This window comes from Cynocephalus volans, chromosome X (assembly GCF_027409185.1).
Source record: "Cynocephalus volans isolate mCynVol1 chromosome X, mCynVol1.pri, whole genome shotgun sequence".
Taxonomy (NCBI): Eukaryota; Metazoa; Chordata; class Mammalia; order Dermoptera; family Cynocephalidae; genus Cynocephalus; species Cynocephalus volans.
The window spans coordinates 75,158,000-75,175,282 of NC_084478.1; the positions used below are offsets into that span (position 1 = coordinate 75,158,000).

General features: G+C 43.5%; 1 protein-coding gene across 1 annotated transcript in view; it reads left to right on the forward strand.

Annotated features, from left to right (window-relative positions):
- MSN (moesin) overlaps positions 1-8,328 on the forward strand; it is a 69,549-nt gene extending 61,221 nt beyond the window's left edge. Inside the window, exons 9-13 of the mRNA XM_063083494.1 lie at positions 2,223-2,353; positions 3,055-3,215; positions 4,467-4,559; positions 4,914-5,138; positions 6,127-8,328. Coding sequence (XP_062939564.1) covers positions 2,223-2,353; positions 3,055-3,215; positions 4,467-4,559; positions 4,914-5,138; positions 6,127-6,291 — 775 coding nt within the window. The 3' untranslated portion in view covers positions 6,292-8,328. The remainder of the gene's footprint in view (positions 1-2,222; positions 2,354-3,054; positions 3,216-4,466; positions 4,560-4,913; positions 5,139-6,126) is intronic.
- Positions 8,329-17,283: the final 8,955 nt, after the last annotated feature.

Sequence of the window (17,283 nt, forward strand, 5' to 3'; positions counted from 1 at the left end):
ATTTTTGAGAAACAGGCATCAGAAGCCTAGGATTTCAGAGGCTTATAGGAGGGAGGGGCATTTTATAGTTCCCCATTGTCACTGTGCTAGGGGAACTCTGGGTGGCTACAGGTTAACTGACCAGTATAGTGGCAATAGCAGAGGGCTCCATGCACATTTAAATCTGGATGCCATAGGGCTCTTTGGCTCTTTGATACTCAGCAGTATCAGCATCAACTTGGGAAATTGTTCAAAAGGCAGAATCTGAGACCCTGCCCCAGACCTACTGATTCAGGATCTGCATCTTAAGATCCCAGGTGATCGTTTCTCCAAAGAAGATATGCAAGTGGCTTGCAGACACATGAAAACATCCTTAGTCAATAGGGAAATGCAGATCAAAACCACAATGAGGTACCACTTCATACACAGTGGTATGGATATAGTAAATAAAAATGGAAAATAACAAGTGTTGGCAAGGTTGTACGGAAATTGGAACTCATATACATTGCTGATGGGAACATAAAATGGTTCAGCCACTGTGGGAAACAGTGTGGCAATTCCTCAAAAAGTTAAACATATGATCCCATAATTCCACTCCTAGCTATGTACCCAAAAGTATTGTAAACAGGTGTTCAAATAAGTACATGTACACACGTTTATAGCAGCACTGTTCATAATAGTCAAAAAGTAGAGGCAGCTCAAGTGTCTCTCAATGGATAAATGGATAAACAAATTGTGTATACATACACTAGAGTATTATTCAGTCATAATGAGTAATGAAGTACTGATATATGCTGCAACATGCATGAACCTTTCAAACATTATGCTAAGTGAAAGAAGCCAGTCACAAAGGGTCACATATTGTATGATTTCATTTATATGAAATATCCAGACTAAAAAATTCTATAGAAACAGTATAAATTGGTGGTCGTCGGGGGCTGAGGTGGGGAAGGGAGAAACTGCTTAATGAGTATGGGGTTTTAGTTTGGAGTGATGAAAATGTTTTGGAACTAGATAAAGGTGGTGGTCGCATATCATTGTGAATATACTAAATACCACTGAATTGTTTACTTTAAAATAGTTAATTTTATGTTATATGAATTTCACTTCAATAAATTATTTAAAAAGAGATCCCAGGTGATTCCTATGCATGTTAAAGTTTGAAGAGCACTGCTATAGAAGGTCCTCTGCATAAAGAGTTTCGAACCTTGAGTGTCTTCTAATCTAGTAGGCTGGATAAAGACCCCATATATGAGAGGTTAGACACCAAGGTTCAAGTTTATTCAGAAAAAAAATTACCAAGGTTGTGGGGGGCAGTTTACAAAGGTGGATCTGGCAAGCTGCTCTCTAGGACCTTGCAGTCTAGTAGGAGAGAGAGGAAAAACAATATATATGTAACTCAAGGTACAAAAGCTATGTCATTCAGTCACTTAACTATTTATTGAGCAGAAACAAACAAACAAAAACAAACAAAACAAAACAAACAAAAAACAGACCAAAAATCCCTACTGTCATGAAGCTATCATTCTAATGGGAGGAAACAGACATAATAAATAAGCCAATTATATAGTATGTGAGATGATAAGAAGTGCTATGGAGAAAAATAACAAGGAAGAGGAAGGGAGAGAAAGGTAGGCTAAGTATTCTGAGGGCTCAGAGGGAGAACAGACATGTAGCCAAGGGAGACAAGAAGGCTTCCTGGAAGAGGTGCTGGAGCAAGAAAAATCAAATACATTTCCAGATTTGCAACAAGTTCTGGAAAAAAGGACCCTAGAGCTGGGCTTTAGGGCATGCGGAGTTAGAAATGAGAACTGATGCCCTAGCTGAAGAGATCACCAGATTTTAAGTGCAGCATCTCAGCACAGAGCCAAAACTTGTCTCCCTATTACTCCATGAGGTAGACAGGGCAGGGTTTATTAAGCTGTTTTATAGACAGGAGAACTGAGGACAAGAGCAAAGAAGCCACATAACGAAGGCTGCCCAGTGGGTTAGTGGCAGAGCTGTGATTTATTTGGGTTTTCTGACTCAGGGGCAAACTGACTGGGCCCTGAGCACACCAGCCCATGTGGGGCTATGATGTGAGGACAGGAATGTAGAGGTGAGGGAGAGTGGTGCAGGCTCACAACCCCTGGGTGTATTGGAAGGGTGGAGGCTGAGGGACCCAGGGCCACGGAGCCTTGGGAATCCTCAGGCTTCCATGCAGCCTTGCTATCCTATTCTATCCCCTCCTTCTCTGTCCCTAGTGCTTTGCTGGAAAATGAGAAGAAGAAGCGTGAGATGGCAGAAAAAGAGAAGGAGAAGATTGAACGGGAGAAGGAGGAACTGATGGAGCGGCTGAAACAGATCGAGGAACAGACTAAGAAGGCTCAGCAGGGTGAGTGTTAAGTGAGTTGTAAGTCAGGGTTCTCCAGACAGAATCAATAGGATATGTTATAAATGATATGAGAGGGATTTATCAGGGGAATTAGCTCATGCGATTATGAAGAAAAGTCCCACGATAGGCCGTCTGTAAACCGGATACTGGTAGTGTGGCTCAGTCCAAGTCCGAAGGCCTCAAAACCTTCGTCCTGGAACCCAAAAGCTGAAGAGTCTTGAGCTCTGATGTCCACAGACAGGAGAGAAGAGTGTATCCCAGCTCCAGCGGATAGAGAGATTCACCTTTTTCCACTGCCTTTTGTTCTCTCCAGACCCCTAGCAGATTGGATGGTTCCCACCCACATTGAGAGAGGGTCTTTCCCACCCAGTCCACTCAGACTCTCATACTAATCTCTGATGGAAACACCCTCACAGACACACCTAGAAAGATAGCTTTACCAGGTTTCTCAGCATTCCTGGAGTCACCTTGGAGATTGGGTTTCCCTGGACTCTATGAGCTGGAGGCCCTTCTGCCTGAGCTCAGACTCAGCCCATATAGTCGAGGTGTGACCACAGAGTAAGTGATTAATGGGGCAAGAAGAAGAGTGCTGAGAACCTTCTGCCAGCTGTGTCTTGGGGTAGGCATTTTCAGGAAGGAAGCTAGTGTGTTGTCTTCATCTCTGTGCTCTTCGCTGCTGTCTTCCCTCTTCTACTACTCAGAACTGGAAGAACAGACCCGCAGGGCCCTGGAACTTGAGCAGGAACGGAAGCGTGCCCAGAGTGAGGCCGAAAAGCTGGCCAAAGAGCGTCAGGAAGCCGAAGAGGCCAAGGAGGCCCTTCTGCAGGCCTCCCGGGACCAGAAGAAGAACCAGGAACAGCTGGTAAAGCTGCAGGACAGGCTGGGATTGTGGGGCCTGAGTTTTTTCTCTTGTCTGTCTATCTGTTTATAGCTACCTCTGTCTACAGGGCTTGCTCTTTCCAGTAGGCTAGTAGGCTACAGGCCTCTTAGCAGATTAACTGCTACAGGCCTCATTCAGAAGCAAGCTGGGAAGTCACTGGTGTGGCCCAGAAACCTTTGCAAACAGTCTTCCCTAACCCTTGGTTTTTATTCACTTTCTTAACCCTTGGGGATCTGAGCCGATGACCTGGCAAAGGAAAGGGAAGGAGGGAAGAAGTAATGGGACTCACACTTAATTCAGTGTGTGTTGCTATGCTAGCAATAGTTCCCTTTCCCTTACTTTCTTATTTACTTTTCCCAGTAAACTTATGGGATTAACTCCATATGGATTAATATGCCAAGATAAGGAAATTAGAGCTCAGAGATGTTAAGAGACTTGCCAAAGTTCATACATTAATTGCTAAATAAGGATTAGAACCCATTTCTGCCTATGTTTGAAGAGTTTGCTCCCTGAAATCACACACAAAATTGTATATCTATGCATTTTTTTGAGGGGTGGGATAGGCATCCATACTTTCATGACAATTTCCAAGGGTTCTGTGACTCAGAAGTTAAGAACCTGTGGCCCCAATCCATTGACATATGCTCTTCCCCTGTACTGTTTGGGGTGTGATTAGAGGGAACTAAGTCCCATCTCTCAGGAAGAAGCCATCATGGAAGATTTATACAAGGTGTTAGGATGTATATAAATGTTTTCCCCTTGTTCAGATTTCCTTGTGACATTTGAGTGTCTTTCCTGTACTTGTCGTGGGAAGAATCTTAGTGGAGCCTTGAGTATTTTAGGATACCAGAGAATGGTCTGCCAGTTCAGGCAGTGACCCAGTGATCTCCAGAGCTTTACTGAGGCCCCAACTGCATACTTGGCAATACTGGGGGGGTGGGGGGGAGAAAGATGGTAAGAAGGAGAGATATGAGGAAGGGACAGAGATGACTTGTTGTTTGTCTTTAGGAGACCTGTGGTCTAGTTGGGGAACTGTGACTTATAAAGAAGTGGTGGGTGGGGGAGATGGGACTGGAGTGGTCTGGTAAAAAAAAAAAAAAAAAAAGTCTCCAGGGCAGCAAGGAAGTGGAACAGCAGGTTCCCTACAGGTTCCCCAGGGGAACTGGGGTTGACGACATCTAGGCACTGAAGACTAGAAGGCCCAGCTCTCACAGGCTTCCAATTTATCCATAGGCCTTGGAAATGGCAGAGCTGACAGCTCGGATCTCCCAGCTGGAGATGGCCCGACAGAAGAAGGAGAGTGAGGCTGTGGAATGGCAGCAGAAGGTAGGACACAGTGTCCAGAGCAAAGCATTGTGGGAAGGGGTACCACATGCATAGGTTCCAGCTCTTTAGGTTTCTTAGGTTTGAGCTCCCTCCCCCTTACATACTTCCTTGACAGTAGACATCATGGGATAAGGTGCTCAAGGTTTTCTCAGATACCTCCCAGAATTCTCCAGTACCTCTGGGAAATTGGTACAATCGTTCCTATATTATAGCTGAGGAAACTAAGGGTCAGGCAGATGAAGTGGTTTGTCCTACCTGGTGCCTGCTTCCTGCCAGACTGTTTTAGACATGCACGTGATGCTACAAGTTACCTGGTCTGACTGTCTGCTTTTCTCTCCTTTTGTCGCTGGACAGGCCCAGATGGTACAGGAAGACTTGGAGAAGACCCGTGCTGAGCTGAAGACTGCCATGAGTACACCTCATGTGGCAGAGCCTGCTGAGAATGAGCAGGATGAGCAGGATGAGAATGGGGCAGAAGCCAGTGCTGACCTGCGGGCCGACGCTATGGCCAAGGACCGCAGTGAGGAGGAACGTACCACTGAGGCAGAGAAGAATGAGCGTGTGCAGAAGCACCTGAAGGTATCCAGGCAGGGCCAAAGGGTCTAGGAGACCATGTGTGTTAGCTTAATAGCCCATGGCCTTCACTAGACCACCATGGGGAGGATAGGTATAGGAGCCTGTCCCAGTGTGGTATGGGAGCCTGAGCCTTTCTCAAGTGAAAGCTTTATGGGTAGGTACCTCAGTAGAAGTTAGTGTTTTTCTTTTTTTTGAGAGGAAGGAAGACATAGTGATTGGTGACTTCTGGGTTGCTCCTAATGTCCTCTTCGTTGATCTTGGTTGGGTTACTTGACTGAGCTGAACACTTATACATTGTTCTCTAGTAATTGCAATTAAATAATGTTTATTTTTTAAAAAAAAATGGTAGGTACCTCTTGCTTATTAATCAGACCCTGGGTCACCTATTTTCTTTTTGAGATTTGCTCTGTGCCCCACTTCCCACCCCTACTCTATTGACCTCTTCCATTTTGGAAATACTTAGCTGACAAAATTCCTACCTGAATTTTTGGTACATTGTTGTACTGTCAGAGGATGCCCATCATCAGGTGGTCCCCTAAGTTTGTGTTTTTTTTTTTTTTTTTTAATTCTTGTCCCCTTGCAGTCTTAACAAGGTTGAAAATGGCTCTCTCTCTCTCTCTCTCTCTCTATGTACGCACGTGTGCACACGTGCGCGCACGCACACACACACACACACACACACACACACACACACACACACACACACACACGAGGGCATTTCAAAAAGTTCATGGAAAGGTTTCTATTATCTTTCAATTCTATTTTTCCAAAAACTTTTTGAAGTTCTCTCGTGTGTGTGTGTGTGTGTGTATATGTACGTACGTGTGTGTGTATGTGTATATATGCCTGTGTGTGTAGAGAGAGAGAGAGAGAGAGAGAGAGAGAAGGGAACAGAAGAGAAAGGAAAAGAGAAAAAGAAAAATCTGGTCAAATAAAGGGAGGTAAAATGAGAGGAAACCATTGACCCCTTTATTCCCTTGCACCCTCGCAGGCCCTCACTTCAGAGCTGGCCAATGCCCGTGATGAGTCGAAGAAGACCACCAATGACATGATCCATGCTGAGAACATGCGACTGGGCCGAGACAAATACAAGACCCTGCGCCAGATCCGGCAGGGCAACACCAAGCAGCGCATTGATGAGTTTGAGTCCATGTAATAGGCACCCAGCCTTTAGGAACCCCTCCTCCCTTTGTTCCTTGCCCCTACACTCCTATACCCTTGTCTGACTCACACTGTGCTGGAGCCACTAACTAGAGCAGCCCTGGAATCATGCCAAGCATTCAGTGCAGTCATAGGACCAAACCTAGCCCCTCAGTCCTCACTCACTTCCTTTGGCAGATAAATGGCCCACTGTGGTGCCAATGCAACCCCCTTTGCCCTCTCTGTCCCATTTAGTCTAGCTTGCTAGAATAGGCCACTGCCCCAGCTCTGAGCCTCTTCCCACTTGATTTGGCAAACACCACCACACTTACTGTTGTCCTACAAGAGTCATGCGCAGAGTAGGTTGAATGCTAGCCAACCCCCTCCCCTACTCCACCCTGTCACCACACCACCATTGCCTTCTGCTTCAGGGTCCTGTGATTTGTAGGGTGGAGTATCAAAGGAGGCAGGATTCCGGATATCAGCTGTAGGATATCGGCTGACCTAGGATTTGCCCTCCCAGTGCCTATCCATTATTTAGGCTTTGTAATGATTGGAGGATAAAGAGATGTTTAGTCATTCTTGTTTCTACCTCCCAGATTGGGCCTGTTACAAACTCAGTCTCAATAAGCCTTGTTCCTGAGTTCAGGGACTCAGTTTCTCCCCAGGGTGGGATGAGGGAGACAGTGCTTTAAAGAGGCTTCACCAAAATCCTAGAAGGCCATTGGCCCTCCTATTCAGGCAAAGCTGGGCAGAAGATCCTGCCCCAGTGCGTTACAGGAGCCTAGGCCTGTCTTAAGTGAGCTCTGGGCAGAGATACCCTCTACTTATTATTCCAGGTCCCTGATCCCTTTTTGAGATCTGCCCCTCCCCCTACAATCCCCAAATCCTCTCCAGTTAGAAGAGTAGGGATGAGTAAGTAGCCAAAGGCTAAGCCAGCCCCATCCGGGATTCTTGCCAAAAGGGAGGAAATGTTCACACCTGGCTTCAGTATTTTCTCTGCCAGGGGTTCTGGGCCACTTCCCCCATAGAGCTATTTGGGCCACAGCTCCTGCTTCTCTGCCATCTGGGCCTTGGTATGGTGAGCCCCAGAGCTTGATGCCAGTAGGCTCAATTGGGGAGTGGGTCAAAGAAGCTGAGTGTGGTGAGAGAAGCCCAAGCCCGTGATCCTGCAGTTTATTTAACCCTCTCAGGTGCCCAAAAGCCCCTTCCCATCACTCTCCTCCAAGGTGGCTATGCCTCTGTTTGACAAGCCTTTAACCCAGGTCTTACCACCAGCTGTGCTGTCCCTTGGAGCTGTAAATCAGAGAGCTGCTGGGGATTCTGGCCTGATCCCTTAGACACCCCTATCACTTGTTCTGAACCCCAGGAGCAGCCTTTTTCTCTCTGTTTCATGTATGCTCTTTTTCTTCCTACCAGTATTATATATTCTAGTGATATATAACTCAGTATTGATTTCTGCCTTTCTTGCTAATGCACCATTAGAAAATGTTAGTCTTGGGGCAGGATCATTTTGGCCTCATTCCTTTACCACCCCATACCTGGGAAGCATATACTATATTATAAAAGGATATTTTGCCTGAAACATTAATGTAAGAAGCTTTCAGTATTAGTGATGTCACCTGTCACTATAGGTCATACAATCCATTCTTAAAGTACTTGGTATTTGGTTTTATTGTTTCTGTTTTCCTTCTCCTCAGAGTTCAGTCCCCAAGGGGCCATTCTGTCCCTCCATGCAGTGTCCCTAGCCCAGAGCCTCCCTCAATCCCTCTTCCACCTGACCTTGGGGAGTCTTGTGTGCATTGCTGTGAATTATATTGACACTGACTTGGCAACATGCTCTATATTGGCTAAATTCAAACCTGGAATTGTGGGACAATCTAGCTGTATTAAGGGCGGTAACCCACCTCCAGGGAGGTTGAGGAGAAAGGTTAGATTTTGTATTCAGGATTTTTTGTGTGTGTATTTTTTTTTCTTAATTTTTTTTTTTTTTTTTTTTTTTTTTTTGGAGGGGTTTATGCTCAACCCGTGTTCTATTTCAGTGCCAATAAAATTTAGGAAGACTTCACTGTGACTCAATCTTTCTTTGCGGTGTGGGTGGGTGGCTGTAAGATATTTCACTGTAATTTCTACTTTATAGACCACCTTTCTATCATTGATCTCATGTCCTCTTCACTTCAGTTGTAGGGGGAAAGAGGATATGATTATCCCCATTTTATACAGGAGCTAATGGACCCCCAAAAGTAGAATAAATGCCCTAAGTCACAGGACTTTCTGACTAAATAACCTATGCTCTTTCTACAGCTCCAGGTCAACTTTTCTAGTCTTGGTGTGGGCCCTGCATTGACCATCCTGTACCTGCTTGGCATTGGCACCAAAGGGCTACTCATTTGTATCTCTGGACTCCTCCTGGGGTGCGTGGGTCCTGTCCTGCCTCCATGTCGGGAAGGCCTCTAGGTTTGCCACATGCTGTAGATTGGATGCCCCCCCAACCTCATTGAAGTTTAAATCACCACTGTAACTGTTGAGGGTAGGAAATCCCATTATGGAAATTGAAAGATGGGGGTCTTGAAAAAGTGATTAGGTTGTGGGACCATGCCCTAGTGAATGGATTTTAATAAGGCGGTTGTAGGTGTGGTTCTGAGGGCTTTAAAGGAAGAGCGCATGAGAAGTTCTCTCTCTCTGTTCCAACATTTCTGCTGTGAAACCACTACACTGCTGAAAACTACCACCAAAGAAGACCCTCACCAGTTGTGTTCCCTGGAGATTGGACTTCCCAACCTTGGAAACTGTAAGCAGTAAATTTCATTTTCTTATAAATTACTCAGTTCCAGGTATTTTGTTATAAGCAACAGAAATGGACTAATACACCACACTTCCTGCTACCCTCACTTATTGCAGTGCTGATAAAGGTCAGGAAAACTACCTTAGGCCCTGTTGCAGAAGGCAGTGCTGAGTGGCATGTGTAGTGAGGATGGAGAGTGTATTTATTTACAAAAGCTATTGGATGGTACTTTACAGTTTATTCAACATGTCAATTTTGTTGCCTGCATATGATTATCCTCATTTTGTAGATGAGAAAACTGAGTCCCAGGTAAGACTTCGAGGCTATCCTGGACTTGGCATTCTCACCAGTTCCCTTCTTGGTGAACCAACATTTGCAAGGAAAAGTAATTTATCATATATTCTGTGAGCTTTTTTTAAAAAAAAAATTATTTTTTATTGGAACATAGTTGATTGTACATATCTGCGGAGTACAGCATTGAATATCAATACCTGTGTGCAATATGTGATGCTCAAATCAGGATAATTAAGTATATTTAACATTGTATAATGTAATTGATTTTTGTGACCCTTTACCAGTTCGTCCCTTACCTCCTTAGTCCTCCCCATTTCCCACCTTTGGTAACTTCAGTTCTGTTGTTTTGAAAGGTTTTTTTTCCTGTTTTTGAACATATTATTGTGATTGTTGTTTCTCTCTCTCTCTCTCTCTCTCGTTGTTTCTCTTTCTCTCTCTCTCTCCCCTCCCTCCCTCCCCCCTCCTTTTCTCCTTCTCTCCTTCTCTCTCTCTCTCTCTCTTTTCTCCCACTTAAAAATGAGGGCATGTAGTATTTCTCTTTCTGTGCCTGTCTTAGTTCAGTAAACATAATTTTCTCTAAGTTCATCCATGTTGCTGTGAATGGCAGAATTTCATTCGTTTTTATGGCAAAGTAGTATTCCATTCTGTATATATACCACAATTTCCTTATCCAGTCATCCAATGATGGACATTTAGGTTGGTTCTAACTCTTGATTATTGTAAATAGAGCTGAGGTAAACATGGGAGTTGCAGGTATCCCTCTGACATGATGATTTCCCTTCCTTGAGGTATATACCCAACAGTAGAATTGCTGGATCATACGACAGTTCTATCTGTAGTTGTTTCAAGGATCTCCATACCATTTTCCATAATAGCTTCACTAATTTACAGTCCCACCAACAGTGTAGGAGGGTTCCCCTTTCTCTGCATCCTCGCCAGCATTTCTTATTCTGTCTTTCTGATAGTGGCCAGTCTAATGGAGTGAGATGATACCTCAATGTGGTTTTGATTTGTATTTCTCTAATGCTTAGTGATTTTGAGCACTTTTTCATGTGTCTGTTGGCCATTTGTATATCTTTCTTTGAGAAATGCCTGTTTAGCTCCTTTGCCCATTTTTTAATCAGGTTACTTTTTTATAACTGTTAAGTTGTTTGAGTTCTTTGTATATTCTGGGTATTAATCCCTTGTTGGATGCATAGTTTGCAAATATTTTCTCCCATTCTGTAGGTTGTCTTTTTGCTCTGTTAATTGTTTCTTTTGCCATGCAGAAGCTTTGTAGTTTGATATAATCCCATTTATTTCTTTTTTCTTTTGTTGCCTGTGCTTTTTTTTGTGTGTGTGTGGTTTTTTACCAATTACTCACTAACTTCCCTCCCCCTTTCCCACCTCTGGTGGCCTCAGTTCTATTCTCTCCTTTTGAAAGTTCAACAAATTACTGTGGTCGTTGTATCTTTATTTTTAAAAATTTATTATTATTATTACTTTTTAGTTTCCACTTATGAGTGAGGACATGTGGTATTTCTCTTTCTGTGGCTGGCTTAGTTTACTCAGTGTAATTTTCTCTAAGTTCATCCATGCTGCTGAGAATGGCAGAATTTCATTGTTTTTTATGGCAGAGTAGTATTCTATTGTGTATATACCACATTTTCCTCATCCCCGTGTCCATTGATAGACATTTAGGTTGGTTGCTACATTTAGCTGTTGTAAATAGAGCTGTGATAAACATGGGAGTGAAGGTATCCCTTTGACATGATGATTTCCATTCCTTTGGGTCTATACCCAGTAGTGAGATTGCTGGATCCTATGGTAGTTCTATATGTAGTTGTTTGAGGAAACTTCATACTATTTCCATAATGGCTACACCAATTTACAGTCCCACTAGTGGTGCAGGAATGTTCGCCTTTCTCTGCATCTTCACCAGCATTTGTTATTGCCTGTCTTTTTGATAATAGCCAGTTTCATTGGGGAGATGATTAAAATCCTCATAACAATCCTTTGAGGCAATGGCTCCCAAACTTGTCTCCCCATTAGAATCCTTTAAAGATTCCAGAGCCCAGAATAAATTCTAAGATTAAATTATAGCCTCTAGTAGTGGGACCCAGGCATCAATATATTTGATGATTCCATTGTGTCCCAGTGGGGGATAAGACATGTACTAGGAAGAGAAGACAGTTGCACACCTTCAATTCCAAGGTAGTAGATAGAATTCTAGGTCCCTAGAACATCAGTGTAGGAGGGGGCCTTAGGATTCTTTGCTAGTGATTGTCTCAACTGTTGTTGCCTTGGGGAGTGAAGAAGCTCTAGATCCCCTCCAACCTCAAATAAAGCATGTCTGCTTTTGTATTTTGGGTTGTATGTTTCTAAATTATTTTTTTTTAAAAAGGGGAAAACAGGTGGATATCTTCCAGGAGGATGGATGTGGTAGGCAAGATTATGGCCCCCTAAAGATGTCCATGTTCTAATCTACGGAATTTATGACTGTGTTACCTTACACGGCAAAAGGGATTTGGGATGTGATTAGGCTCAAAGATAGGGAGATGATGCTGTATTATCCAGGTGGACCCAATGTAATCACTAGAGTCCTTAAGAAATGGAAAAGGGTCAGGGTCAGAGAGATTTGAAGATGTATGCTGTTGGTTTTGAAGATGGAAGAAGGGGCCACAAGTCCAGGAATGCAGGTGGCCTCTACAAACTGGGAAAATCAAGGAAACAGATTCTCCCCTAGAGAATCTGCATTTCAGAAGAAATGCAGCCCTGCCAACAGCTTGAGTTTAGCTCAGTTTAGCCCGTTTTGGACTTCCATCTGACCTCTAGAATTATAAGATAATAAATTTGTGTTGTTTTAAGGCACTGTTTATAGCATTGTTCTCCATTTCTTGAAATTCTCCATTCTTAAAATGACAATGTTATAGAAATGGAGAAGAGAGTGGATTAGTGATTGCCAGCAGTTAAGGAACAAGGCAGCTGTGGAGCACATGTGAGATGTGGGTGTGGCTGTTAGAGAGCAACATGAAGGTATCTTGACTTTATCACCTTCTGGTAATATTCTGTATCTTGACTTTATCAACAATGGATATCTTAGTTGTGATTTGTAGGATTGTTTACAAGATGTTACCACTGGGGGAACCTGAGTTAAGGGTATGTGGGATCTCTCTCTATTATATCTTTTAATTGTGTGTGAATCTACAATAATCTCAAAATAAAATAAAAGATTTAATTAAAATAATAAAGGGGTGGAGGTGCTCCTGGGTATATATCCAAGAGCAATAAGTGCTTATGTCTACCAGAAGACATAGCAATACTATTTGAAGTAGCTCCAATCTGGAAACAACCCAAACAACAAGAAATCCATCAACAAGAAAACGGGCAAAACTATAGTGTATTCATACAATGGTATATTGCTCAACAATAGAAATAAGTGGACTGCTGATGTATGCAACACTGGATGAATTTCATAGATATGTTGTTTAAAAAAAAGGCAAATACAAAAGGGAACATATTGTATAATTCCATTTATATGAAGTTCTAGTGCAGGCATGGTTGCTTGGAGTTGGGATGGGAGGAATTGACTGGAAAGGGGCCCAGGAAACTTTGTGGGGTCATGGAAATTTCTTGGTCTGAGATGTGCTTACAGGTGAAGTATAAATTCATCAAGTTATATGTAAATTATAAATTACTTTTAAAAAGTGTGTGTGTAGGGGGAAACTCCCTCACTGCAAAAGTTTGAAAATATCTGGAATGATGGTTCTCAAATTTTAGTGTATATTTAGTGTGTTTCACCTAGTGGTGGGTTTCTTAAAACAGATTGCTGGGTTCTACCTCCAGAGTCTTGGATTCAGTAGGTCTGAAGTGGAACCTGAGAATTTGCATTTCTAACAAGTTCCCAGGAGTGCCAAAGCTGCTGGTCTAGGGACCACACTTGGAGAACCATCGTACAGGAGTCTACAGTAAACCAACACTGGTGCAGATGGAGTCTCAGAGAGAGAAGGGACTTCTCTAAGGTCATACAAGCCTTTGGGCAGATACGAGCCTAGAATTTGTTTTCTGACTCTCTTCCCTGAGCCTTCAAGGCTTGGGTCAGACTTCCCTATTCTTTCAAGGCTGCCTTCGTCTCTCACCTAGGTGTAATGCTCCTTAGCTGGCTTTCCTGTAACCCTTAATTCTTGTGGAAGAGACCACAGAGACTCCTTGATCCAATCCTTCCTCCTCATTTTATAGAGTGGGAAACTGAGGTCCAAGAGTCAAAGGGACTTGTCCATGGTCACAGTGGCAGAACGTGGCCTTGAACTATTTCCTGCCTCTTCCTAAACCTGTCCACAGTATACCATTGAGCACTCCTACTGTCTCAGCTGCTTTGCTTCCAATCCTCTTCCTAAAAAGCAGCTCCCCCCCCCACGCACACTATTTACATATCTGTGCATAGGTGAAGACTCTTGAAGCTTTTAATAAAGATTTTAAGGGAACATACCACAGTACTCCTAGATCCCTTTCTAGAGCTGAAATGGAGGGTTCCATGCCTGTTGTTCTCTGAGAACATCCATTCCCTCCTTGCTTTTTCCATGGGCTCTGATTAAGGCCCTTGTTTGCCCTTAACCTAGACCAGACCCTGCCTTAGCTCTTCTCTTCTCACTGTCCCTGTAATGGTCTAGAACACAAAGCTGAGCAGGTCACTTCCTTGCTTAAAACCTCACTCTGGCTCTCTTTTACAGAGAAGCCAAAATTCCTTAGCCTAGGGACATTCATGGCTGTTCACAGTTTAACTTGGTTTATCTTCCATTATCCATAATCATCTGTCTCCTCCCAGCACTTTACATTCTAGGCATACTAGATCCTGGAAAACCCCTCAGCATGCAAGACTTGCTCATACCTGCATACCTTTGTAATAATTACAGTTAACGTTTACTGAGAAGTTACTCTATGCCAGACACTGTTCAGTGTGCTTTACAGTTATTACCTCATGTTATCTTCACAACATCTCTGAGGTAAGGGCAATTATTACAGCTACAGCACATAGAGGATCAACTTTCCCACAGTCACACAGCTTGGAGTGACAGAGGCAAGATTTAATGTTTTCTGGAGCCTCAAACTCAGAATGGCAAATATTATCTTTAGTCTAACCCCACTCTGCTCATCCTCTTATGTCCCTCTCTCACTTGGTGGCATCAGTATCCCCTCGTTTTCCCAGAATAAGAACCTGGGTATTCTTTCTTGACAATTCCTTTTCCTTGCCTTGTCCCTGTGGCCAATCCTCCTGCCTTCTACTCTGCACCCTAAATAGCTTTTTAATACCACATTTACTTTACTCTTCCTCTGCTGCTAGGACTGTTGCTTTTAGTGAGTGGCCTCCTCTCTAGATTTCCAGTCTGCTTTCTACCCTCTGCTGCCAGTCACCCTCTTTGTGCAGCTTCTCAACTCCTACCTAGGTTGGTCTCACATTTCCTGCAAGGTACAGGTTATCTCACCCAGTTCAGTGACTAATTACTACCTATGTACTCATGACTCCCGTGTTTGTCTCTAGTCCTTAACTCTCTCTGAGTTTAATCTGGATATCCAGCTGCTCTCTCTCTTTTTTTAGTAGGTTGGTATTATAATATTTATTAAAATAATGTTATGGGTTAATAGAAACAGCAAAGAGTCAAAGATTTAAAATGCAAGCTATGTAAAACCCCAACTAAAACCCAAAAGTGTCTAATGTATTCATTGATTAGCTAATTAAAAGCCCAAAAAAGACAGCATACCCAATATAATAAAGTAGTGCAAAACAATTGCCAATTTTCAGTTATCAAAATTGTGGATTTTGCATTTTGTATCCTTTTCTCAATCAGCTACACTCTTGATACCTCTACCTGCATATCAAATAGGATTCTTGAAGTTTACTTAGTGAAAACAGAATGCTTGATTCTTCCCCTCAACTCTTTCCTTCCTCCATCTTCCTCACCTCAGTAAATCATACCACCATTTACCTAGTTCTAGTTGCTCAGGCTCCCAAATCAGGTAACTATTATTCCTCTCCTCTCACTTTAAAATCCAATCCATCAGTGAGGCCTGTCCAGTCTACTTTCAAAGATTATTCCAAACACCACCACTTCTTTTATTTTTTAAAAAATTTTATTTATATATTTATTTTTTTGTAGCTGGCTGATATGGGGATCCGAACCCTTGACTGGTGATATCAACACCAGGCTCTCCCAAGAGAGCCACTGGCCAGCCCCCCACAACCACTTCTTACTTCCTCCACACCATCATCTAAGCCACCATCACCCCTGGCCAGGACAATTGCAATGACCTCCTAACAGGTCTCACTGACCTCACTGTTGCTCTCCTACAGTCCATTTTCCACATAGCAGCCAGAGAAATATTTAAAAATGTAAATCATGTTACATTGCTTCCTTGCTTTCAACCCTGTGATGGTTTTTCATCACACTCAGAATGACATTCAAGTCTGTCTACAAGGCCCTATGTGATCTGGTCTTCGCTTACCTCTGATTCATCTCTTAACCATGCTTCCCCTGGCTTACTGTGCTCTAGCCACATTGTCCTTGTTTCTGTTCCATTAATATCTCAAGATCATTCTAGTATCAGGCCTTTAACTATTCCACTGTAAGGAATGCTCTTCTCAGAGAACTTCCCATGCTGGCTCCTCATCATTCAGGTCCCAACCCATAGAAATCTCCACTTATTAACCCTCTCTAAAGTAGTTCCCACCTCCCAACTTACACACGCACACCTATAATAGCCTAACATTTATGGCTTACAATGTGTTGGATACTGTTTCTGAGCTATTTACATATATTAAATCATCCTTCCTATGCTCCTATGAGATACTGTTACTGCTCCATATTATATGTGAGAAAAAACATTAAGACACAGAAAAGTTAAACAACTTTCCTAAGGTTACACAGATAATAAAGGTCTGAGCCATGATTTGAACCCATTTTCTATCTCATCCTGTTTTAATTTTTTCCTAATATTTTTTACTAACTAAAATGATATAATTTATCTATTTTTATTAGCATATTCATTGTTACAAATCATACTTATTCTTTATGCTCCTCATCCTGTCTCTCCTCTTCCCCCTCCAACCCCAATAACCATGGATTTGTTCTCTCCCCCTGATAGATTAACTGTTCATTGCCTAGGTGATCTGTCTAGTTCTGAGACAGGTGTGATCAAATCCTCCCCTATTATCATACATCAGATTCTTCTTCTTTTACTCTGGAGTGTGCTTTGTATGGAGGGAGGACTTTTTTGGGGGTGTCTCTGCTGGCACCTCTCCTTGTGTTAGTGAAGTTGAGAGTCTGGTGTGCCATCTGCATGGTGGTTGTGATTGCTACTCTAGAGACCAGCCACTTTTGTGGCAGCCATGGCAATTGCAGTGACTATGAAGGGCTACCCGTGTGAAAGTGGTGTTTTTGGTGTGCCCTTTATCCGGTTGTGGTTGGGTTTGGCTTCTCCTGGTTCCAAGCCTCAGGGCCCTGATGGGGCCTTGAGGCAGTGGCAGGGCAGCAGCTTGTCTAGTTGCGGCGGGGTTTGGTTTCCCCCAGCTCCATGCCTCAGGGCCCTTCCTGGGCCCTGGGGAGGTGGCTGCAGCTTGCCTAGTTAAGGCTGGGTTTGGCTTTCCCCAGTTCCAATGCCTCATTCTAAGATGTTGTTGCAAAGCGGTTGGGGGGGCGGCAGGAGAAGGAGAAGGGAAGGAGGAGGAGAAATAGGGTGGGAAGAGGGGGAGGGGGGAGCATGATCGAGGCCCATGGCACCCCGTTCAGGCCAGGTAGACCAGAGGGCTTCCAGCAACAGCTGGGTCATTGCTGGGCTCAATGCAGATGTCAGGGGGGTGGGGCTGAAGCTCTCAGCCCCTCACTGCCCTGGCTTGGGAACCTGGGGTGCTTTCCGCAGCAGCTCAGTGGTCATTGCTGGGCTGGTTGCAGATGT